Source organism: Ochotona curzoniae, unplaced genomic scaffold (genome assembly GCF_017591425.1).
Source record: "Ochotona curzoniae isolate NIBS_2020 unplaced genomic scaffold, NIBS_Ocur_1.0 contig_1, whole genome shotgun sequence".
In the NCBI taxonomy this organism is placed as follows: domain Eukaryota; kingdom Metazoa; phylum Chordata; class Mammalia; order Lagomorpha; family Ochotonidae; genus Ochotona; species Ochotona curzoniae.
The window spans coordinates 33,654,406-33,680,018 of NW_024464918.1; the positions used below are offsets into that span (position 1 = coordinate 33,654,406).

Below are 25,613 nucleotides of genomic sequence, written 5' to 3' on the forward strand. Positions count from 1 at the left end.
CCTGATCAGGAAGGAAGTCTATAGACAGATTTGGGAGACAGTTTCCTTTAGGATAAAGGGAATGGTGTGATCTTGGATTGTAAATGGGATTTCAGCGATATTTGTTAAATCTTGTCAACTGAAGGAAGTCTTGGGATAAAAACAAAACAAGGAGTCAAGCAGAACAGCAGTGAAATAGCCACTAAAGACTCAACCAGTGAAGAACCAAACTTCCCAAAGGTGAAAAACCCCACATGATTACTAAGTTTTTGTTTTAACCTCATTAATGATATAGCCTTTGCAAAGGTCACTCTTGGATGAATCTGTCTTATTTCACTGGATGCATATGGCACAGTTCCCTGAGTCTTGTGTTTTTATTCTGGTTCATCATGAATAGCTGTAATAGATGTATTTGTACACACAATGTTAAAATGGCAATGATAAAATAGCAACTACTTACTCAATGACTGCTATATAGTGAATTCCTTAATAGATGACCTAAATACAAGAACTCATATCATCTCCTCCAAGACTCTTGAGGAGATGAGCTGGAACTGGGGCGGGGTTGCAGTTTGGTCAGAGCCCCAGTTTGGGTGGAACGAAGACAGCTTTCAGGCCTGTGTCGGCCTGCAGGTCCCTGGTGCGTGCGCGCCTGTACGACTGAGTCGATGTTATCACTGCACCCTGGCTTGCATCTGGTATCCAGGAAAGTCCAGATCAGTTCCTTTGGCCTGGGGACAGACACCTGGACAGCACGGGCTCGTCCCCAAGCAGTCAGGCAGATGCTGAAGTGTTCTGTGACAGGTGAGGGAAAGCAAAGGGTGTTATCTTCGGATGAAAGCTTGATAGACAAACATGTGTTCCCAGCTCTCCTTCTGCCTGCCGGATGCGCAGGAGTGTGAGAATGAAGAGATGGGAACGGAATCCAGGTCTCCGAGTCACTGTGCTGAGGAAAGTCACCCGGCCTATTGTGTGAGTGACAAATAAACCTGGGACATGTTTCAACCAACTTTCATGAGCGGGTCAGTTGTAGTGTATTAGCTTACCCTAGATCCTATGGAGTAATACAGAATTAAATATGAATATTTTAGATTCTTGGGACAAAATGTTCAATTACTTTGTAAAAAAAAAAAAACCCTATTGTCTTAATTGACATGTTCACCAGAGATGGTGAACCATTGACTCATTTCAGTAGCATGTATTTTGTGTGTTTGTGTATGTTGGTACGGCGTTAGTCTTTGAATAGCAATGTCTGCACTATCCTAGCACTGATGTGGCAGCTTCAGGCTGAGTCCCAGGAGAGTCACACAGAAGCAGAGTCTGAGCTTCCGGCCAAGTGACCCAACCCTAAGAATGTGATGAGAAGAACAATTGTGAAAGTGGTTTATGGGGGAGAGTGGCGGGGGGGACTGTTTAAGGAGAGCAGTGAGGAATGTAGGACTGGAAAAGGATAGAAATCTCTCAAGTTGTCAGGAACATGCTTACAAAGTGTCCTGATTGACAGAAACAATCTTACCTGGGTAAGAGGTAGAGATGGATGCGTTCCCTGGAGTTTGGTGCTGTGAGATGCTTGGTATAGAAAACCCTTCCCTGGGAGCCCATGGTTGTAGAAGTTTCTAACTGGCTGCAGTATCATGGGTACTGGAGTTTAGCAAGCTGTCCTTTGGGGGTCTGTGTTTAAAACAAAAATGATAAGGAATATCTAGAAAGGCTCGTTTACTGCTCATGGCCAACCATGATGGATTGGTTAGAAGTCCATGCGTTCGGCAGATGCTTTCAGCCCTGAGCAGTGTATACAGCACACCTCCTGCCTGTTTCTCTAAAAGCCAGCACTTACAGTGACTGTGTACATACAGGATGTAGGATGTGATAAAACAAGGATGCCTGCCAAAGAGGAGACAGTGAGGAATTCCCATAGCCTGCGAGGACTGCCTTTAAAGGAAAATCCTCTTCGCATTTGACGTCTATCTTGGCACATTGTGTGGCAAATTCTTCCATATGCGTTGGTTTTTCATCTCTTTCCAGCAGCAGCTTGTATTTAAGGTTGGCTTGGGATCCCTGAATTCAAATCTAGATACTGCCGCCTAGTGGCTGCTTGATCGTGTGTGTGTGTGTGTGTGTGTGTGTGTGTGTGTGTGTGTGTGTGTGTGTGTGTGTGTCCTTACAGCCTTATCTGGATCTTCCTTTAATTTTGTTGATAAAGAGGGAAAAAAATCGCAGTCCTTGGCTCAGTGGCTTGTGTGGTCAAGTGACTGTAAAGCATTGTGATCGGCTGAGTCCCAGCTCCCAAGGAGATCTGGTCCTAAGTTCTGTACGTGTGGCTTCAGATGGGAAGAGGGTCTTTGCAAATGGCACACAGTCAGGGGTCTGGAGATGGGGAGGTTATCCAAGAGTGTCCCACAGGCAGCCGCAGGTGTCCGGTAAGGGACGGCAGAGACGGATTTGAACACAGGAAGATGGGCAAGAGCACAGAGAAAATGCCCTCCCCCCAGTGTGGCTCTCACTCTGAGTTTGTCAGTACAATTTTGTGATGATCACAGCTGCATGGGTGCCTAGGGACCTGAGAAGAAGGATTTTTGTTATTAGGAAAAGAAAAAAAAAGATGCCAGTCTTAGTTTATGACACTATTTAGTCCCTGGCCCACTGTAGCCACCACTGTCCTTGGGACTTTTGATTATGTGCAAATTATACACTTGTATTTGTCAGACATCCTTTTTCTTGCAAATTAAGAGTGTTTCTAACTAGTGCAATGTATACAGATAGCTTCGTATCACCAATAATTAAGGTTTGGAGTTCCTCGACTGCAATAAGATGCATCTATATTCTCCTTGAGAAGAAGAAACGCTTCAAATTACTCAAACACACAATACAAAAATGTGAAAGAGAAAATAAATCAAATGTAAATGATCATTTATTTGTTCAACAACTGTTCACGGAGTTTATGTTCTTTAACACATACTAAAATTACTGCAAGTCGTCATTCAGACAGCTCCGCCTACATGCTTTGTGTTCATTTTAAGCAATAGTTACCGAAAACATTAATCCTGAATAAGACCAAGACAGTAAATAAGGACAAGTGAGAATTAAGGTAGAAGACTGGGAAAAGCTTGAGAAACAGCCTTACATGTTCACACAGAAAATTACGGAAAAATATACACAGATTTCAAAATGGTTTTGCTCCAAAGTAAACATCCCAATTCTGTTTTTCTGAAACTTTTGAAGTACTCTCTGAAGGAGAGAAGAGGAGGCGAGCTATTTTTATCATCTCCTCATCTTCAGGAAATGAGACCTGCTGAGGAAGTGCCTGTATGCCACCTGACAGAGAATGGCAGGTGCTGGGGACAGCAGCAGTGCCAGGAAGGCTTCCGAGCCAGCCTGGCTGAGCCGCGAGCAGAGAGGCAGGCGGAGAGCCCCGATGGTACCCGACTGTCCCGGGGTGTCTGCTCTGGAAATCTTCAGATAAATTGTTCTCATGATGGGAGTGTTGGGTCTGGGAAGACTCAGGCCTTGACAGACACTTCCTGAGGGGATACAAGGAAATTCTGAAACACAAAACATAACCGATTAGAAACACCTTTTTCTCCTCAAATGAAAAAAGAGAGAGAGAGAGAGAGAGAGAGTGTGTCCTGAAATAGAATTTCGAAAGTATGTTCTTTGTAAAGATGCTAAGACTGAGGAAGGATGAAAAAGTCAAAATTATTATTCCACTTATTATAGTAACGTAGATGGAAACTATGTTGAGAAAGGACAGCAGGTATTTAAAATAGCTGAAATTACATGAACAGGAACATGATTTACATAATAATGAACTAACTAGCACGTGCTCTTCCCTCTTTTCCTTTCTGATTTTTGGTGGAGCAAGTGTCCTTATGGCCGGAAGAGCCTCCTCTGTGCTCGGAATGCCGCTCTTCTCATCATTCCAGGGCAGGATTCTGTCCATTTCCCTTTCTCCCAATGGGCCATCAATCTCTCCTTTTTTCTTGTTCATTGTGCTCAGTACAGAATGATAACCCAGCAGTTCTCATATTTCTTGTCTTTAATGACACTTTCCCAAACCCACGTGCTTCTTCATGTAACAGATTGACTCATTTTTCACTCGCAATGTGTTTGAGCTCAATAAAGCCAGGCTTTCGTGTCCCGTGCCCCACTGGAATTGCCTTTATGCTGGCATTACCTATGGGCATGCTCATTGTACTTGATATCTCTGCAGTGTCCGTTAGAGTTGGCCATTCTTTCTTTCCATCGCATTGAACATATGAAACATATGCATTTGTAGGTCTAAAGTTATTTACACGTTTTAGTTTGGGTCAGTCTGGAGCCATGTGGGTATTTCTCCTCCCTGGCCACGGATTCCTTCTCTGTGTTGTTCCTGCTTTCACTTCCTCCGGAGCTCTCTGTCATAGGCCCTATTTTTGTTCGGGTTACAGTCTCCCTCTCAGAGATCCCATCTAGCCTTAACCATTTAAATGTCTTCGCCATGGGGCGAATGTTTGGCCCCATGGCAAAGGCGCTCCTTGCAGTGTCCATATGCCAGGTTGCACTGCCTGGCCTCAGGTCTCAGCTCCGTTTCCAGGCTCCTCGTCCTGTTGATGCATTTCCTAAAGAATACTGCTTATGCTCCTGGACCCAGTTTCCAGATCCTGGCTGCAGCCTGGTGCAGCCTGGTGCAGCCTGGGCTCCTGCAGGCACTTGCGGAGTGTAGGAGCAGGTGGACGCTATCGTGTGCTTGCTTACTTACTCTCCCTGTCCCCTTCCCTCTGTGTTTTTTTTTTGTCACCCTCTGCCTTTTATATAAAATGGAAACCCATACATTAACATGTATAAATATCTTGTGAGTGATGATTTGTTTTATATGTGGATCTTGAGACTACACTCCTATGAATTTCAGATTCATGCATATAACCCCTAGCGAGTAACTCTTTTGGATGCCTTATAACCACTTCACACTTCACATGGCTGGGACACAGTTCCTGATTTCCATCCCCATGTGTTCCTGCTCTTGGCTTTTGTTACCTCAGGAGTGGTGCCAGCGGCTTCTCGGAGACACAGGCTCCAAGCCAGGGGATCATTGTGGATCTCTGCCGTTTCCAGATCTTCCACATCTGTAGCACGTCCTCCTGTTCCCTTTGCTTTCGAGATGAGAACACATTCATTCACTCATTGTGATGTGGGGTACTGATGTCCTAGAGCAGATTTTCTCAACCTGATGCCATCAGCGTTTTGAACAAAATCATTTTTGTTGTAAGGAACTAGCCTATGCCCTGTTGTGAGTTTAACCCCATCCTTGGACTCTTTGTCAGATTCTAGTAGCAATCCATACTCCGTTGTAAAATTCAAGAGATTTTGAGCACTGACACTGTGGCATAGTAAGCTAAGCCCCTGCCAGCCTCCCTTACGGCACCAATTCATGTCCCAGCTGCTATAGTTCTGATCCAGCAGCAGAGAAGGACCAAAGTTCCTGATCCCTTGCACCCACATAGCAGACCCAGAAGAGGCTTCTGGCTCCTGGCTTCAGGTAGGTCCAGCTCTGGCTGTGCAGCATTTGGAGAATGAACCAGCAATCGAAAGATCGCTCCCTCATACTTCTCCAACCTCCCTCTCTCTGTAATTCTGGCTTTCAAATGAAAAATAAATCTTAAAAATAAATAGTCCTTGGTCAGTGAATTGGCTCAATTGACTAATCTACAACCTGCAAGTACTGAGATACCATATGGATGCCAGCTTATGTCCCAGCTGCTCCACTTCCCAACCAGGTCCCATGTTTTTGGCCTGGGAAGGCAAAGGAGGATGGCCCAAAGTCGGAGTCCTGAAGAAGCTCCTGGCTCCTGGCTTAGGATCAGCTCAGCTTGGGCTGTCACAGTTATTTGGGGAGTGAAACAGCAAATGGAAGATCTATCTGTGACTCCTTCTCTCTGTAAGTCTTCCTTTCCAATAAAAATAAATAAATCTTGAAGAAAGAGAAAGAGAGGAAGGAAGGAAGGAAGGAAGGAAGGAAGGAAGGAAGGAAGGAAAGAAAAAAAGAAAGAAAGAAAAAAAGAAAGAAAGAAAGAAAGAAAGAAAGAAAGAAAGAAAGAAAGAAAGAAAGAAAAAAAAGAAAGAAAGAAAGAAAATGAAAGAAATTGCCTTTAAGTACAAAACATGTGCAGGAGCCAGATCACGGCTGACACCCACGGCCCTACACGGTCTTCCATCTCTTCTTGCCTGCTTTGCTATAATTGAAAACCAAGCAGGTCTTGCTTTTCCTTTTTTTTAATTGACCCCTACATTTCATTCTCTACATGATAGACTTTTCAGAAACCATTTTCTGTCATTTCCCTAATGAAATGATTCCCCGAGATTAAAGCGCATCCCTTCGGTGTCCTTCCAGGCTCTGCGTGCTGTCAGCATTGTTCATGCCTCCTGTGACATCTCGCCCCAGTCCTGTTCCATCCTCACCGTTGCTCAAGCAGACGGGACTTGGTATGAAGAATCTCTGCCTGGAATGTCTGTTTCACCGTTCCGATGTCAGCTTTTGTGTTTCCTGTTAGAGAAAACAGATCCCAGACAACCTGCTTGACCTGTGTCGTTCCAGCTATGTTCTGAATCCTGATAATATCCCTTTGGAAGTCAGCGGTACCTGAACAGTATTTCCTGTCAAGGTTCCTGAGGGTGAGTGTGAGCATTGAGTCCAGGTACACTCACATGATGAGAAGGTCGGGGGCCAGGAGAACACGAAGGGGAAGGAGAAATGAGAGAGGCTGCGGCAATCTGAAACAGAAATCCCGGCTCAGCAGCTAGCTGATGTAGCTGTCATGGTGGGCAGGGCGTGAGAACGGTGCTTTTGTTGTGCTGGTCCACTGAGATATCCGAGTTTGCTTTTGCAGTATATTAACATATTAATCAATACTGTGCAAGCTAACTTCTTGAATGTAAATGCGGAAAGGAAGCCTTCCACTTTCACATGCAGAGCTCCCGAGGGCCAGCATCATTTGGACCTTTCTTCTAGAAGAGCAATTATGTCAATGAGTATAGTGATTTTTCCATTTTCCTAAATGGAACGGCCATTTAGGGGTTCTTATTTTCTGATTGCTTTTAATAACATTTATAACAGTTGCTCCAACTAGTACTCTGTTAATTAGCTTTCTGAGAAGAGGACTTCGTGAGGCAAGCACTCCTGTCCCTTTCTGATGTAGCGATGCATTCAGTGTATGGCATGGTGAAGTGCCTTCCACACAGCTGCTCTAACTAATGCACCTGATGGGCTGTGGCCACGGGGACCGCACCCTCCACTGGGCCAGTCTGAGATCGCCCAATGAATGTGGAAATGGGTTTCTTTACTGAAAGTCCAAAATATCTTTGAAAAAGCTGGGTGGAGGAAAGGATGTTCACTCAGGGCTGCGGGGGAGACTTTGCAGGTGCAAGGGTCCTTGCTGAGAGGACCCGGAGCCCAGGCCAATCTCCTGGGTTGGTCTCCAGCCTTCTCTGCTCCAGAAAGCTGGGTGGGCATGGAAAAAACCCTGTATAATGAGTGCACCCAGAGAAGCTATTTTTATCTCCGCAGCGTAGATGAGCACATCCGGGCACAATGGGGAGGACCTATAATGGTGTAATGGTTGCAAATCATTTTGGGAATGATGAATTCGGACGAGTTTTATCCAGATCTGTCCACATTTGATGAAAACTCAGGACTTTGTCATAGCTGGGGTACACAGTGAATGAGAAAGGCCAGACAGTGGTTTGAGCATCACTTTAAGGCAGTGTGGTTTCTGAGTGCGGCAAACTGGCCCCTTGAGCATTATTTGGCAAAGTCTGGAAACATTGTTGGTTGTCAAGACAAAGAGGAATGGGACTCTGGGCTTGCAACTGGAATATAGGCCAGAGATGTTGCTGCACCATCTCAGGGATGCCCAAGACAGCATCCCAGGAAAAAAGAGGGGTCCCTTGCAAATGTCCATCCTGCCAGGAGACAGCCCTGCCTTACAGGGTTTTTTTTTTTTTTTTTAACTTCCTTTTCCCCCAAGATTTACGTATCTGAAAGGCAGAGTTTCAAGGTAGAGGGAGAGTGAAAGCAAGAGAGCTCTTCTTTCAGCAGGTTCACTTCCCAAACAGTCCTGCTGGCCGGAGCAGGCCAGGTTGATGTCAGGAGGCAGGAACCGCATCTGGGTGTCCCACGTGAGACGCAGGGGCCCAAGCACTGAGCTGTCTTCTGCTGCTTTCCTGGAGCAGCAGCTGGAAGCTGATTGGGATGCAGACTCCCACAGGGATGTCTCAGCAGGCAGCAGAGTAATTTGATGTGGTCAGGACTGGGAGCCTTTTCTTAAGAAAACAACATTCCTAACACACACACACACACACACACACACACACACACACACACACACACACACACACACACCACACCACACACACACACACACACACACACACACACACACACACACACACACACACACACACACACACACACACGATGCTGAGCCTCGTCCTCCAACAAGGAGGAAGCCCAGAAGGGTTCTTCAGATCCACCTGTCAGCCTCTGTCATCGGTTGGTTTTAAAGACAACTGCTGCCCGTCCCTGAGCAGCACTGCACCTTCGGCACCAGGCCGACAAGTAACCGAACCTTAGATTCTGCAGCCTCAGGTTCTCCCTGTCCAGTCCTCAGCCCCTCCCTCCCCCGGCCAGGAACTCCGTGGTCCGAGGGTCGGAGCACCTGTGGGGTGGAGAGGGAGAAGATGGAGGCGCAAACGCCCCCGCGTTAACGCCAGCGGCCGGGCGGGCGTGGGGAGGCAAGGGTCCTCGGTCCAGCGGCTGGGGCTGGGGCGCGCAGGAGCAGGCGCGCGCCCTCCGCTGCGTGGCCCCCGGCCTCGGGCACACCGTGCCGCCCCGCGCCGCGCCCGCCGCCAGGACCCGCCCCTCGGCCGCGCCGGGCGAGGCGAGCCGGCGGGCGGGCGGGCTGCGCGCGGAGGCGGGGCGGCGGCCGGCGGTGCCTGCGCCTCGGCGGCGGCGGCTCGGCGCTCGCACACGCTCGGGGGAACATGGCGGCGGCGGCGGAGCCGGCTGTCCCGGGGCTGGCGGGCGGCGCGGGCGCGGTGGCGGGGACGCCGTCGGGCGCGGTGCCCGTGCTCTTCTGCTTTTCTGTCTTCGCGCGGCCCTCGTCGGTGCCGCACGGCGCGGGTTACGAGCTGCTCATCCAGAAGTTCCTCAGCCTGTACGGCGACCAGATCGACATGCACCGCAAATTCGTGGTGCAGCTCTTCGCCGAGGAGTGGGGCCAGTACGTGGACCTGCCCAAGGGCTTCGCGGTGAGCGAGCGCTGCAAGGTGCGCCTCGTGCCGCTGCAGATCCAGGTGGGTCCCGCCCGCGCCCCGCCGCCCTCTCCCTGCCGCCCGTCCCCGCCCTAGCCGCGCTCCTCAGGTGCCCGGAGCTGCCCAGGTTGGCGAGGGCCGCGCCAGCCTCCGCGGACAAGGCGCCCGTCCGAAGGTGACGGCCGCCAGCTGTGGCCGCCGGGGCAGGGGGCGTGGGCCTTCCCCGCCGGTGGCCACGGACGCCACCCCCACGTGTGTGGTCCACGGCGCCGGCCGCTTCCGCTTTATGTGCAGGACGCAGGTCCCAGCCTCCTGCGGAAGCCTAGGGCTGTGCCCTGGGGTCCTTGTTGCCTAGGGAGGTGAGGGGAAGCAGAAGCGGGGTGGTAGGGAGTGTGCGCCTTAGGACCCCCGCTGGGTTAAGTGCTTGCTTCTGGAAGGCAAACTTTGCCCTCTCTGCCTGCTCCCAGCTCCTGGGGATTTGGGGCTGCCCCTGGTTCCTATACCTGCACCCATGCCGGCCTCTTCCCAGTTCTGGGGCGACTGGCCCAGTCTTCCTATGCTAAAAGCCCTGCTCAATGCCCAGCTCATTACCAGACCCGGAGTTGCTGGTGCTTGCTGCCTGACAAAGTTGAACTTGAGGATTGCTTACTAGGTTTTGGCGTTTCTTGAATGGTGTTCTCAGATACGCTTTCTGTTTAAAGGTTTTACTTTTGTTTTTAATGTAAGCATTCCAAGGTTGAATTGGGTGCTGAACTGTCAGACGGATCAGCTATTCATTGGGGTTGGGAGAGATTCGCCTGTTCAGGTTACTGATTATCTTTCAGCTATAAAGGGTCTGCAAGATGGGTCTTTCTCGTCCCCACCCCCACACCTACCCGCAGAAGTATCCTAAGCAGGTGTAGGGTCCTGTATGAAACCTGAGATCCTGTTGCCTGCCGGTGGAGGCCCTAAGTGAATTGCCCTGTGGCCCACGTGCAGGACCACCGCCGGTTCTGGACTTGAGACTCCGGAGTCTGAAGGTTGAGGGCTCCCTGGAGCCGCTTGCCAGCCTGTTTAGATTACTGCTGCCAAAACACCCAGGGTGTTGGATTCACCTTTGACAAGCCCATTTGCAGAGAATCCAGATGCTAACCGGGGCTGGCCTGGGGACACAGACCTCTTTGTCCAGCAGCTGCTTTTATTGGGGACGGGGGGAGAGAGGGAGGTGGAGATGGGGAGAAGGGGACCCCTAGATGGGGCTGTGCTAACCTAGAACTGCCCTCCCAAGATGGCAGGGTCCCTGTTTAGTACATTTCAGGGCCTCATCAGTGTGATGATTCTGTAATTAAACCTTCTGGAAATTAATAATGTAAATGTAAGTGGCCGAAAGGTCTGCTCCATCCTCAGAAGCCGCTATGGAATCCAGGTCGCTCCCGGCTGTGGCTGGCGCTGCTCGGCACAGGGGAATATGCACCGAGGGTTTTCATGTGTAATGGTGTCTGAAATATTCATCACAGCCATTGCGTGCCTCTTTGCAAAGGTACTGTTCCTCGATCCGGGTTTTGACCTTTTACATGCTTTTTGGAATGGGCAGTTTTGGGAAATACTTTTCTTTTATTGTTATGTCATTTTGGAACTCGCAGTACTTGGCTTCAGCCAGGTGCTGCTGTGGGCTCAGGCGGGGCTCATGGGAGGTGGTGGATGGAGGAGATAGGGGTGCACACACACAGAGCACACGGACCTTTTCATCTTTGCGTGTGTGTGAAGTGAGTGTGCCCACGCCCCCTCGCTCGCTCTCAGGAGAGAAAGGTGTTTCTTTCCATGACTGCTGTTCAGGACTATGTTTTTGGGAACCCATCGTGTCATCTTAGTGACAGGGTTCTTTGTTGAGTGGCAGCTTTAAGAGAGTGAGAGCTTGGGGCAAGCCTGGGTTCAGTCCTGTGCCTTGCCTGGTAATCTGACCCTTGTATTTCGCAGAAGAATAGAAGCAGGTAAAAGGGTTCAAGGTTGCTGGTCCCAGGTGGCAGAGAGGTGGAATTTCTGTTTCCGGTTTCTGCTTCGTGCCCAGTGAGAACGCTGAGCAGCACAGAGCAGAAGTCACACACTTGAGCTTTTGCTGGTTCATTTGTCTTGCTCCTGCTCGTTGGTATTGAGTGCACGCATGGCTGTCACTCAGGGTACTCATGGTCAGGCCAGGCCACCAGGGATGGCAGTTTCCTTCTCCTCCAAGGCAGGGACGGGGGCACACATTTGGCTCCCTGGGGTCTGCTGTCTAAAGCAGGGGCAGGAGTGGAGCTTTCTCTGGAGATGGGCCCCGAGATCGTGGTGGAGCAGGCTTACACACCGTTGGACTCCAGGATACTTACCGCTGGTGTGGAGTCCTGCTTTGCCTGGACGCTCCTTTCTCACTGCAGTGGGCAGCCAGCTGGTGAAGTGAGGAGCCTGGCTGCGTGCTACACCTGCTGGTGGTGTTCTGTGTTCTGGAACTAATAGCTGTGACTGCCCTGCTAATGTTGGGCAGTGGGGACTCCTCCACGTCATGTTGTTGAAGCCCTCTAAGTGACTGGATATCTACTAAGAGTTTGAGCAGCTAGAGATATAGTTTCTACTTCATATAGGACTTGTCTCTCCAGGGGTTTGTCAAATGCCGTAAGTCTGATGCACTGGGAGCTTTGTGTGGGCAGAGGTGAGAGCTTCCTTAGGAAGGCCGTCTTGGCCTCTGCTGAGATGGTTGATGGGCACAGGATGGGCCTCCAGCTCCCCTGCACTGGGCGTTTTGTTGCTACCATCATTTTAAAATGGGGATGTGGACCCAAGTATTGGAAGGAGGGACATTGGGGCCTGCAAAGAATGGGGAAAGAACTCTGGGCTGCCTGTGGCTTGCCCCTTGGAGCAGGGCAGTTTTCAGTGCCAGGGCCTTCTCTCCTGGAGGGAGGCAGGCAGGGCAGGTAGGGGGGCTGGTGGTCAGAAGTCAGAGGGAGCAGGTGTGCTGCCAGGCATACTGCGTGGTGATGTTGGGATCCTCAGCAGAGATGTCCTGTCTCCTGTTGGTGTGAGGCGAGGGTGTGTATCCTGACCGCCTGTGTGAATACATTAGAGGCTGGTTGTCCGTAGAAGGTGTGTGAGAGTGGCCCTGATGGTCTGTTTGCGTTTGGAGGTTTTTTCCCTTTCATTTTGTCAGTGAAGAGAAACCTAAGGTAGATTCAGCATTTCTGTGTGTGCAGCTTATTAAGGTTTTAATAGTGAATGATACTTAACTCCATTAGAGAGTAAGGATTTAAGACTTCTTGATCAACTGATGAGCTGTAGCTCATTTAATTCTGAAAGCACCCTGCAAGGCAGATGTTGTGTTTTCTCCTTTAGCGTGGCATTTGTCCTTGCATTTGGGGACGTTAATGACTGACCGAAATCTATGTGATTCAAGTTGAGGTTTGGACTTAGATTCTGATGTCTACTGCATGGAAAATCCTTGTACCCTCAAGAGCCTCACCTCAGACAAATTGAGTCGAGGTTGGAGCAGTCCCTTCCATGTGGGAGGGTCCTCGGATGTCCTGGGAAGCACCTGGCAGTGGAAAAGCGTCCCCCTGATCTGCTGCCCATGACCCTGATGGGCGGATCATGCTGTTTTTGTGTCTGTAATAGATCTGCTTGCAAATGCATCACTTTAAACCCTGCTGAGGAAGATGGAGGACTACCGACGGAGGTTGGTATTTTCCGGAGTTGGTTCCTCCCAGGGATGTGAGAGAGGAAGGACTCCTGCCTTCTGTCCTAGTGTCCTTGGCTCCTGGCTGGTGGATGTGTCACATAGTCCCTCTCTGTGTCTGCAGAGTCGTCTCCTGTGTGTGTCTGTCCAGATGGCGCCCTTTTGTAAGGACATCGCTCATGCTGGGTAGGACGGCTGCCAGTCTGGTGTATATGACCCTTAGGTTAACCTGTAGCCTGACATTAGACACCTGCAGTGGCCCTGCCTGTTGGGGCCTTCAACGTGGGAATGTTGGGGGTCATGGTCCAACACGGCACCCAGAATGCATTGCTTTAACGGAGACTATGGACCCGATGCAGGCTGTGCCACGCAGCTCTGCCAGCTGCGCCATGGAAACACTCTCATGGAAGCGTTCATGATGGGACATTCATGGATGGGACGAGCTGATTGAAGATGAAATCTGAGGTACCATCTCAGCCTTGACAGTTTTATGAAACTGACCAAAAATATATGTGCTTCAGTCTGTTCACTTTAACCATAGCTTGAGCCAATCAATGGATGTGATAGACATTTTGTACGTAAGTGTGTATGTGTGTGTGTGAGAATAAACTTAGGTGTATGTGAAGGTATGTGTGTGTACATACATAAAAGAGTGCTCCCAGAGATTCATGGAAGAAATAAATTCAGAGTACAAAGTTTTGTTAGTGCAAAACCATTTTTCTTTAAATATTTTTGTTTATTTACTTTTTTTGGAAAGGCAGGTTTACAGAGAGAAGGAGAGACAGAGAAAGATCTTCCATCTACTGGTTCACTCTCCAGGTAGCTGCAACGGATGGAGCTGAGCTTATCTGAAGCCAGGAGTTTCTTCCAGGTCTCCTATGTGGGTGCAGGGTCCAGGCCACAAGCAAGGAACTGGACGGGAAGTGGAGCAGCTGGGACACAAACCTCTGCCCATATGAGATTCTGGCGCTTGAAGAGGGAGGACTAGCCAATTGAGCCATGGTGGCAGGCCCACAAAAACATTTGAAATTTATGCATAGATTTTTTTTTTCATCAAATGCATTTCACACATATTTCGCAACAAATTGTTATCAGATAAGCTCATGCTTTTAATTCTGTATTTCCATAGACTTTTTTTTCCTTAGGTATCTTGTATGTCATCTGTATTATGTGTGATTTCTTCATGCTTCTTGAGTAATGGCTCCGCTTTTGCTTGTCCTGGTCAAGGCCCCTTTGAATCTGCTGTGGTAGGGGGTGATGATTGTAAATGGTGACAGCTGGCAATATCTAGTTCTCTGAACGATTGTGGTTTAAGAGAGTTTCGTGAGGCACAATAAAAAAAAAATGTGAGTGACACGGCCTTGTATCGTTTTCACAGCAGCTGATTGCGGATAGTCAAATGGATTTGGGGTGGGGGCAACAGAGGGTTGGTTGGTGATGGTTGGAGAGAGGTTTCCGGTTGGTTTTTACAGCCTTACTCCTCTTCCTTGGCTTGTACTCATGGAGTGGCATCCTGGCTCCAGCTGCCATAGCCAGGGATGCCTTTTATTTCATGTTTGAAGAGGTTTTGCGTTTCAGAGTGGCTTTAGATGTCCAGCAGCACTGGGAGGGCTGTGTCCCTGCATCCGCTCCCTCTGTTGGGAGCATCTTTCCTTCCAGCAGCTCGTTTGTTAGGATTGGGATCCACACTGCTACATGGTTCACTGAACTCCACACTTTATTTGCATTTCACCTGTTTTTCCCTCATGTCCCTTTTCTATTCCAAGGTCCAGTCCAAGATTCCCTGTTTCTTGTCTCGCCCCTGTTGACCGATCTGGGCTGGGACAGGCTCTGGCTTGTAGTATCCTTGGCAGATGTGCTTGGTAGGTGTTGTAGTCGTGTGTCCCTCCACTGCGGTTTGTCTGATTGGGACTGTACGACATCAAGAGCAACATTGTGAAGGTCATTGTCGGTGCATTGTATCCAGGGCCCAGTCTATCAGCGTGGCATAATGAATCGCATTCATCATGAGCTGGCCTATAACTGTTGGCTGGAATTCTTCTGTTCTTTGCTCAGAAGAAGCCAGGGAATACCGCCCCTTCCGGGGGTGTGCTGAGATCTGAGTGAGGTGGGCTGAGCTCACAGAATGTCCACGGAGCGTCCCTGGTGACCTGCGCCTGTGTCCTCTGCGCTGTGGTGTAGCTAGCGTGCCTCGCCACGGCCTTCCCTGTGGATTCTTTGTTGGAAGCTTATCAGTGAGTTTCCATCCTACAGTGTCTGTGTAGGGCTGCGAGGGTTCCACAGCCGTGTTCTCTGACCCCCTCGACTGGACTGTGAGCACAGGATGTACAGCACAGGACTGCACACTCCTGGGAGGAGGCCCCGGGGACCCCCCATGCAGGAGCCACAGGAGACCACCATGCCCTGATGATGGGCGCTCTCCTGCGACCCTCACTTCTGTGGCTGTTTTATCATGCAGGACTTCTGAAACATTTATGTAACTTAACATTTTGCTAATGAATGGAGAACAGCCTGTTCCTCCCCCACCAAAGCCCTTGATGTTCTCTCTGCTGTTAGTATAGTTTGCATCCCTTATTTTTTTTTTTTTTTTTTTGCAGTCAGCTGTCATTTGTATTTCTTGCTGCTCTCATTTGGTCTGCCTCTAGAAGTTTCCTTTCTGATGTGCTTTTTCTAGCATCTGTGAATTCAGTATCTATACAGCCAAATCACGGGGATTGCACGCAGAGGTGAATACAGGCTGCCGGGGGGCAGGTGGCAGGGGTGGCATCCAGCGTGCGGTGGTGACAGGCCGAGTGCCCGAGAGGTTTGCTGTTTGGACGTGTCGGTCCTTGCTTGTTCCGGATTCACTGAGTTGCTTTTCTGTCACCTCACAGAGGCCTGAGGCAGGTCAACTGTTGTGTAGACTACACTCTCAACCCTTTTGTGAATGACTAGGAACCCATGGCTTAAATTTATGCAAAGAAAAAACGAGGCTGTTCAACCTCCTGAGCCAAGATGTAATATTTTTTGGGAATTTGAAGTGCTTAGGTATGAATCCTCACTGTCCTTTGGAAACCAGAGTCCCGAACGCACACAGCTTGTCCTTGGCAGCCCTCATGTGCACACAGCCTGCTCACTCTTTGTGAAGATGGTCAGAACCGAGGCTTAGTTCAGTGTTTGCAGAAACGCGGTAAGGAAACAGGCGGAGCTGGAGTGTAGGATCCGTGATGCTTGAATGACTGTAAGTTTGACTTTCTGAACCTGCATTTAAGTCTTCTCATTTACTTCTTACTACTGTAGCAGTCTTACTGGTTTTTTTTTTTTAATTCCTTCTTTTCCAAAAGTCATTAATTTACTTATTTGAACCAGGCCGACGAAGAGGAAGAGAAACAAAGATAGAGAGAGCTTTTTTTTTTTTTTTTTAAGATTTATTTGTTTTTTACTGCAAAGGCAGATATACAGAGAGGAAGAAAGACAGAGAGGAAGATCTTCTGTCCGACGATTCACTCCCCAAGTGGTCGCAATGGCCAGTGCTGTGCCGATCTGGAGCCAGGAGCCAGGAACCTGCTCCAGGTCTCCCACATGGGTGCAGGATCCCAAATCTTTGAGCTGTACCCTGGATTGCTTCCCAATTGACTGCTGCACTTGGGGCTCAGCCAGACCGTCAATAGGAGCAGATTGTGTTGATAGATGTGGATGTCTTGAACTCTTTGGTCCAAGAACTTATTTTGAAATAACCTTCAGTAAATGTGTTCAAATAGTGTGAGACATACAAGGAAGGCTGAAGAGAAAATACTGTCAGTGCCCCTAAAAACACTTGTTAATTTTTCATGTATTTTTCAACTTTTACGTTCATGACTTGAATACGTTGCTTGAATACTATCTCTTGTGTTAAAATTAGCATTGAACAGATTCATAGATATGCTATGTGTGGCCAAAGTTGTTTTGTTTGTGGATATGTTTTTTTTTTTTTTCTGCTAGACTTCAAAGAACTTCTTTGGGATAATGTTTGTAGAAATGGCTTACTGGATCAAACAGTAGGAGTATTTTTTCCCCTCTTTATTGGCCTCATTGAAAATAAATACCATTGAATAACGAGCACTAACTCATTCTTTTTGTTTCCCCCTCAGCTCACCACTCTGGGAAATCTTATGCCGTCAAGCACTGTGTTTTTCTGCTGTGATATGCAGGAACGGTTCCGGCCAGCCATCAAGTACTTTGGGGATATTATTAGCGTAGGACAGAGACTGGTAGGTCTTACATACACATGGCAGATATTCTTATGTACACACCCATGCATGCTGCTAATGGCTTTTCTGTTGATCTTTTTTTTTTTCAGTTGCAAGGGGCCCGGATTTTAGGGATTCCAGTTATTGTAACAGAGCAGTATCCTAAAGGCCTTGGAAGCACCGTGCAAGAAATCGATCTAACAGGTGTTAAACTGGTGCTCCCGAAGACCAAGTTTTCCATGGTGTTACCGGAAGTGGAAGCAGCATTGGCAGAGATCCCGGGAGTCAGGAGCGTCGTGCTGTTTGGAGTAGAAGTGAGTTCCTTGATCTCGATGTGGGCACACAATAGCATTTGTGTGAGGCTCAGTATTTCTACAGGGAAGCTTTGTGGGCAGCATGCCATGCAGGTCACCCTGATGCTGACAGATAAGTGTTCGCAGTTTGCATAGTACCGATCCAAGAGTACTAACTCCTTCAGCCCTCACAAAGAGTCTTTGAACTAAGCACCGCCACGTGGAAACCCTCTGAGGTCAGCACTGCTGATCTGCCTGTGCTGCAGAGCAGGAAACAAAGTCCAGCTTGCCCAGGCTCCAGCAGCTGGTCAGGTCAGGGTTGGAGCTGGATGTGAAGGCTGGCGGATGGATCCTTGGGCTGTACTGGAACCACTATTTTTGGAACCCTTGTTCACCAAAGGCATGTCTACGTGCATGTTACAGGATTCCACTTTTGTCATATTTGCACTAGGAAAAGCATTGAGATCCTGTGCTTCAAATTTGTGCCATGAACACACCCTTTTAAAGAACAAAAATATGCTTACTCCTGCTTATGTCAGCTGATATATTGCTAGCTTTAACGCAATAGATGTACCAAGAATTAAAGAATTGTGAAAGCTCAGGAAACAATGAAATATATTTACTATACTTGTGAAGTTTTGAGAGCAGGATTCAGTTGTAGAAAGATGTAGCGTCTGTTGGATGTACGTTTTGTGTTTCTGTGAACTGAATCCAGTAATGACAGTGTGGAAGAAGCCTGTTTATATACACGTGTCCTCCCAAATGCTGGCTTTTTGCTTGTTCGTCATGATTAGACCTCATGTTCCATCAGGATGATCTGCAAGCAGTCTTGCAGTGCTAATTTTAATGAAGCGTCAGTTGATAAATCTCCCAAGCTGTCTTGTCATGGAAAGATGAAATTGGCATTGTGGCATCGCTGAGCTCCTCCTTCACTGCGTAATTCAGTTGTTGTCAGCGTACATGCTGGGACATGGTACTGCGTTAGTGTTTACAGCGATAGGCTCTGCACGCCACAGTTGCAGGTGATGGAAACTGGGCATCTCCCGCCCAAGTCGTGGGCTATTTTTAGCATGGCCTGCCTTTCCTACCGGGTGCCTTGTCATGGCTCACTTTCCCCCACACATTCTCACCCTGCAGACTCAATCTTGGAGTTTGGCACTTGGTCTGAATCCAGAGGTAAAATCAAATGCGGGTGCCATCCAAGCTGAGTGGCTGTGCCAGCCAGGTGGGGGTCACGGGGATGATGTGGGGGGGTGCGCTTCAGGGTCCCAGCGTGAGAGGCGCAGCTGCAGTCCAGTTCCTCATCTTACAGAGGAATAAGCCGATGGCAGAAGTGCTGTGTTCTGCTCAAAACAACCTCACTGAGTGGAGGAGGAACGAGGTGCAGAGGAAGGCCGTTGGACTTGCAGGGCAATTCTGCTTTTCCGTGTTGTCAATGAGTGTAGCTGGGATGCGTCAGCTTGCCTTGCTCTGATCTCCGCTTTTTGCTTTCCTACAAGACTCACGTGTGCATCCAGCAGACGGCCCTGGAGCTCGTCGGCCGTGGCATCGAGGTTCACATCGTTGCCGACGCCACCTCCTCCAGAAGCATGATGGACAGGATGTTTGCTCTGGAGGTAACTGTGCAGCTTAAAAATGGATCGTTTACCCAGTTTGCTGAGTGAGTGGGAAGAGTGTTGAATATGGAGTCCAGCGGAGGCTTGACCTCTGAAATTTAAGCCTAGTGGGACGGTGTCCCCCAGACTGGTTTCCAGCCACGTGGGGGCTCCCTGAGCGACCTGAGAGGCGTCACTAGTGTGTACTGCTTTGCATCTTGTCTATTCCCTAGGACTACGTTCTAGCAAAGCCCAGAGCTCCTGGGACTACCTTGTTACTCTTCTCTTGGTTTTTTTTTTTCCATGGAGTGAAAGATTTCAGGGAGCCTAAGCTTTACAGTGAAGAGATTTGCAAATTAAGGGCAAATGGACTGGATTTACCTCAGCTAAGACCTAACCCCAAATGAAGGCATTGAGGGCAGAAGCCTGGTCCAGCCTTACGCCCCATTTCCTGACTTGAATGTCTAAGTGTCCCGGCCTGGATCCCACACAGTGTGTCATGGCTCTCAGGCCTTGCTGCATCACAGTGTGCCACAGGGCACTGATAAGTGCTTCTTTGTCATCATTGCCCAACAGTCATCTTGTGTAAGCCGTTTCTATGCCAAGTCTATTAAAGAGCAGGCCGTTCCATAGTTCCAGGGAGCCTGCACTGCAACTTGGGAGCCTCTCGCCCTCTTTCTCTCACATATGTAATTCTAGTCCTATAATAATTTCAGAGCCCCGTGCATGTTGATTTAACTGCTGAGTTCTTTCACTGTTATCTGTAATAAGAATATAATGAGCAGAGGGACTCGAGATTGTTCTAATGAGCTCACAAGGTGTCCCCAGCTGGCCCAGGAGCTGCTTTCTCTGTAGGGTTTGCTCCGTGGGCTCTTTAGCCTGAGGTGTTCTCTAGGGTAGTGAGGGGGCATGGATGACGAAGGGGCATTGGGGTGGGGATGGGTGAGCTGGCCGCAGGCAGATGGGCCTGGCCCACAGCTCCAGTGCTTAGGTCTCGGTTGGCCATGCCTGCAACCATTGAGTGTTGTGCTGAAATGACCAAGGGGAACAGTGTGAGTGACCATGTCAAACCATGGTCAAGACCATCTGTGCTATTCCCTTCTGGGGTAGTCAGGTGCTCAGGTTCTGCTGTGCCAGCCATGGACTTTAAGCCATTCTCACGGTCAGGAGGGAGACAGCTGCCTTTCTCTTAGCGGCAGCCATATACACCCTTGCACTGTCGGGTCTGCCCTGCCAGCAGCAGGGTCTGAGGGGGCAGACTTTGGTATTGGGAGGAAAACAAACAAAAATCTAAAACTTGTAAGGCAGAACTTTTCCTGCCTGGAAGGCAATTTCATGGACTTTTCTCCTACGTTCTTAAGTGTCCCAACATTTCTTTCTCACGGCATCCATCATGGAACATTGGCTGGCTGGCATTACCGCCTTCCCATGAGACTCGGATGACAAAGATGGCTGAATGCCACCTGAATCTCACCCTGGAAGAAGCTGCCTGTCATCTCGGGGTGGAAAGTCCGAAGGCTTGGGCTGCTTTTGGAGAAACTGTTTTGACTGTAGTTACTTTCATGAAGTTAGTCTCCCTAGAAATGTATGCAGAGGTAAAATCCCAGGCTGAGAAGGAGCTCCTGTGAGTGAGTGAAGAACCTGGCGCCTCGGGTGGGTGTGGAAGGATCTGGATCCAAGAGCGTCGCCCGGGATGACAGTGAGACGGTCCAGAGGGGGCAAAGCATCATGGTTAGGTCAGATGGAAATGAGAAACATCTGTCACTTTGCCGATTCTTCTCCTTAGTTTTCATGTTACAGAGGTGATCTAGTTTGTCCCGACATTTAGGAGAAATGTTTGCTTTTTGCTTATTAACTGTGACAGTTAAACCAGTAGTTTGGCCAGCTTCTTTATTCTCTGTCACCTTGGTTTAAAATACAGCTGAGGCCCTTCTTCCAGCTGTGCAGGCCGCATGCTGGGGTGATTGGACCAGCAGCCTGCCTGGGGAGTGCAGTTAACTCCTGCCTGCCCCGGGGGCGGGGGGGGCTGCATCACATGCTGTGCTCAGTAAGTGTGGCCCGGGCACCTGCCATCTGTCAGGCAGCTGGCATTCAGCTCGGCAGCACTCACAGCACACTGAATCCACCCTCCCCTGGACTGGCCGTTCTGTACTTGGATTGCTTGGGACTTGAACGGATGTATGTTCCCCCGCTCCCCCCACCAAGCCTTTGTGCTCTGTGTTTTTAGGTTTCTAGGTCAGAGTACCCTTTACTTTCCATTGGCCTAGCTGGACTGGTTTGGCAGGTGTAAGGGCAAACTCCAGGAGCCTAACGCACATGGGCCTGGTGTGCTCTTAGCAGTTGAGTTTTCAGTTCTCCTCTCCCCTTTTTCATTTATTTGTTTTAATTGGAAAATCAGATTTGAAGAAAGAAGGAGAGACAGAGAGAAAGATCTTCTGTATACTGATTCATTCCCAAGTGTCCGCAATGGCCAGAACCAAGCCTGTCTGAAGGCAGGAGCCTGGAGCTTCTTCTGGATCTCCCATGTGGGTGCAGGGTCCCAAGGTTTTGGGCTGTCCTCGACTGCTTTCCCAGGCCACAAGCAGGCTGGATGGGAAGTGGAGTAGCCGGGACATGAACCAATACCATATGGGATCCCAGTGCTCATAAGGCCAGGATTTGCCACCAAGCCATCCTGCTGGGCTCTCAGTGCCCTCTTTAAGCCCAAAGGCAGAAGGGGCCTAGGGACCCCTGTGGAGGGCAGAGGCTGCTGTGGGTGTCTGACTGCTCAGGTTCCCTTGCAGGTTGAGGCAGGTGCCATGGAAGGATCTGTCAGCCTTGCATTCTGTTGAACCATACCTTTCCATAACACAGGTTCTTGGCCAGATCATTTGAAATGCAATCAGCATTGGTCACACCCTGTCGAGCTCAGCAGTGCTATTTAGGGGTCATCTGCTGGAATGTGTTTTTGTGAGTGTCCAGACTGCCCGTGCCACTGTGACTGAACTCTCCTGCCTGTCACTGAGCCATGCAGGGGCACTGGGCACAGCTGGGCCTGGAGGACAGCCTCTTCGTGGCAGAGAGATTCCTGCCTTGGACTTGGGAACAGCTTTCTTCCATTCCTGCCTCACCAGGGAAGGAGGCTGAGTCCCTGCCAATCCAGGAGCAGTGAAGGGGCAGCTGGTTGGTGTGGTAGTGAGGCACCTGCACCCCACAGCACAGGGTTCAATTCCTGGTTCTGGTTCCCGACCCCAGGCTCCTGCTAATGCAGACCCCAGGAGACAGCCAACCATAGGGCTTAAGTATCTGGGTCCCTGGCACCGATGCACATGGCTGGGCTGAGTTCCTGGCTTCTCGCTTCTGCCTAGCATAGCCGAGGACATTGAGACCGCGTGCCATGGACACGTGGGGATTAGTCAGTGCGCAGACACTCTTTGCTCTCTCTTTCCTGCTGTCCAGTAGATAAATGAGAGATAAACACCGGCAGAGAGCAGTGACGGAGTGCTGGACAGGCCAGGCAGTGGTGAGGGTGAGCTGGGGCTGGGCTGGTGGGTGTTGGAGGATCGTTCCACACCCTGGGCCAACAGCTAGCTGTATTTTGATTGCCTTCCTTTCTGTCTGGAACAGGCCCGGGGCCTTCTGATATCTGGGAGGTTTTCAGTGTTAGAATCAGTTGCCCAGCAAGGAGGAGGAGGGAGAGCTTCCCTCAGCTGACTTCCCTTGGCATTTGCCAGAGTCTATAGGGCACAGCTGGAGTGATCTGTCACCTCTTGCCATGTCACTGGCTGCTGTTTGCTAGCATGTGCGGGCCAGCACAGCCAGGGTGATCTCTGACCCCTCTTGGCATGTGTTGGCAGCTGCCCCGTGCCTTGCTTGTGGCTCATGTTGGCTCCCTGGGATGTGGGGATGGCTGTCATTGCCCTCTGTGTCTTGGACAAGGTGGGTGGGAAGGAAGCTCCCGCAGGACCAGTGGCTGTGTCGGCCTTCTGGCCCTGCAGCTTGGGTCTCCTCTGATCGCCCTGCGAGTCATTCCTAACTGTGTGCCCTCTAGTGGGTGCTTCCTTGGGTACAGGCTTGCCCGTTTCTAGCCATTTCTGAGCACAGGTGTGTCTAGAGAGTGGATCTCTGCTGTAGAGTTCTCTTCCCTGGCCCCAGCTCTCCTTCCCCTCCCCTTTCTGTTCCTCCTCCTCGATGCTCCTTTTCTTGGTTATTTTAACTCCACTGCACCAGTTGGGTAAAGATGTTCTTTAAGCTGCCAGCGAACCTTCAGTGCAGCCTTAGGTTGTATTCTTGTCTGAAGCTGCCTCATGGTTGGCACTCATGGTTGCATTATCCCTGGGTGACGGCACGTCTGCTCCCCCATTCCTGCAGACAGGAACTCTGCTAGTGGGAGGGACTTACAGGCTGTACGCTGGATGATGGGGAGCAGGAAGGAGAAGTTCAAGGTCCTTTTCATTCTGACGTTAGTTTTAACGCATGAAAAGTTTGAGTTACATGGAATTGGGTCATACATTAGAAATAAAATATTCCAGACTTTAGTTGCATCCAGAGGTCAGCTCTTGGAGCCTCAGAAGTGGGTTACCCCTTTGTTGTTGCTTTTGGATGAATAGCCACTAAGTGCCAGCTAAGGTACTAAGTAAGTACAGCTATAATCAGAGCTTTGAATAGCACAGGAGTTGCATGGCCCAGTGGGAAGTGTAAGTGGAATCAGATTTTCTTAATCTCAAGACAAGGATGAGTTGTAATAAAAGGGGTTAATCCATTCAGCAGTAAGTCCAAAGCAGTCTTTGAGGAAGGGAGGGAGGGTTGAAGCAGTTGTTGGCTGGTGGAAAGGTGTCTGGGGTCACAGCGCCGTCCGCCCCGTCGGGTTCTGCAGGGAGGACCACAGTTCACCCTCCTGCCTCTGGCCTCTGTGACCAGGTTGTAACATTGATTACCTGTTTTCTTTGGGGTGTTTTTGTTTTTTTTTTATTGGCTTGCACTGCAGTGTACCAGTATGAAAATATGCACGTTGAGTTTGTGACAGGGCTCATGTCCCTGAATTTGACACTGTGACCTTGGCTTTGCAGAGGACATTCATTGCTGTGTTTCATTGTTATTTGCTCAGAAATAACCTTCATTCTCACGCCCCTTTCTCTGTTCGTGTTATCTTCCCTTTGCAAGCGCCTTGCTCGGACTGGCATCATCGTGACCACCAGCGAGGCCGTCCTGCTGCAGCTGGTGGCTGATAAAGACCATCCCAAATTCAAGGAGATCCAGAATCTAATTAAGGCCAGCGCTCCCGAGTCCGGTCTGCTCTCCAAAGTCTAGGACGGTTGGAGGACGGCTCTCCCGCACACTGCCCGGGACAGGACTGTAAGCCAGACAAGTACTCTCGACTCCACTAGAATAAAAACGTTCAACCCCAAACGGCTCCTTTTCTGCCCCTCTTAGTGCCACCTCACCGGCTAGACCACCTGGAACCAGCGTTTAGTTATAGACGTCCCAGGCTTTGGGTGCTGCTGCTGCTGTCCGCCTTGGTTTCTCGATGTGCTTTTATTTATTCAAGAAGAGTTTCAGTAGAGGTGCCTGACTTGTCCATATTATGTACGCATCACAACCGTCAAAGGAAACACTCTTATGTTCTTCAATTGTGTGTTAAAACAAGCGTAGCCATAATGGTTTGGTTTGTCTGTATTCGTGAGATGTGCAGTACCTTGTCCTTGTGGGTTCAGGGGTGTCACAATGCAGGTTGGTTGACACTGGATCACTGTTTGGGTGTTTGAAGGGAGGGCTGTGTTACAGGGTCCCCGTGTCCCTCAACGTGGTGTCCACTTATGAAGTGAGTCAAATCACTCACCAAACCAAATTCTGACGAATAATTACAGCTCTTTCTTGAGTCTGCTGATTTGCTGAACCTGGTCGCCATGACTGACGCCCTGGGAGTGTCCGCTTCTTTGAGCCTGAGCCTTTTGCTGGAAGGACTCCTGGGGCGTGGCTTACTTCCCCGCGTCGCGGACGGGGTGGATGGTTGGAGTTGGAGGGCTGTTTCAATGACTTCGAAGTGCGACCTTTATGAACATCTTGAATGCTGCTACTCCTAGAATATTCAGGGTTTAGCCAAGCTATAAAGGGAGGGGGGCGCAAAAAAATGTAGTTTTAAAATACCTGTGTTCTGTTCTCTCGTCTCCGCTTGGCCTCCAGATCCTGCCAATGCAGGCACCACTGATAATTTGGTGATATTAATTTTGTGGTCATCATCACCCTTTAAAAATTTATTTTCCTTAAGTACTTATTAGAAGGTTTTAAAGGTGTTTTTTTAAAAATCTGTGGTATGTGGAAACAGTGCTGTCTTTTCTACAATAAAGTGATTAAAGGAATATATTATGTGAATGAAAGTCATTGTGTTCCCTACAGGATGGCTCTGGCGGCAGCATTCCAGGGATTCCAGTATTTGTTTAAAGGTAATAAGCTTTTGGAGCTTCGCAGGAGCTATCAGAATGAAGCTCTTCACAAGCAGCAGCGCGTGGCTGTTCCAAAGGGCCTTGGTCACGATTTCAGGCAGGTGGAACACTTTCCTAGTTTGTTTTCCGTTTGTCAGTGGTTACGACCT

The 25,613-nt window shown here is 49.4% G+C and overlaps 1 protein-coding gene across 1 annotated transcript; it reads left to right on the forward strand.

Annotated features, from left to right (window-relative positions):
• The first annotated feature begins 8,976 nt into the window (after positions 1-8,976).
• On the forward strand, positions 8,977-25,380 carry ISOC1 (isochorismatase domain containing 1). Its single transcript, XM_040970605.1, has 5 exons — positions 8,977-9,306; positions 17,056-17,175; positions 17,265-17,468; positions 18,947-19,063; positions 24,185-25,380. Exons 1-5 carry the CDS (start codon positions 8,995-8,997, stop codon positions 24,329-24,331), a joined length of 900 nt encoding a protein of 299 aa, XP_040826539.1. The 5' UTR covers positions 8,977-8,994; the 3' UTR covers positions 24,332-25,380.
• The last annotated feature ends 233 nt before the right edge of the window (positions 25,381-25,613 follow it).

What these genes read in the sequence shown, in the direction of transcription:
- ISOC1 (XM_040970605.1), top strand. Translation starts at nt 8,995, where the DNA reads ATGGCGGCGGCGGCGGAGCCGGCTGTCCCGGGGCTGGCGGGCGGCGCG. An exon ending in TCGTGCCGCTGCAGATCCAG is followed by an intron (nt 9,307 to 17,055) that starts GTGGGTCCCGCC and finishes TTTCCCCCTCAG; the next exon opens with CTCACCACTCTGGGAAATCT. An exon ending in TCGTGCTGTTTGGAGTAGAA is followed by an intron (nt 17,469 to 18,946) that starts GTGAGTTCCTTG and finishes CTTTCCTACAAG; the next exon opens with ACTCACGTGTGCATCCAGCA.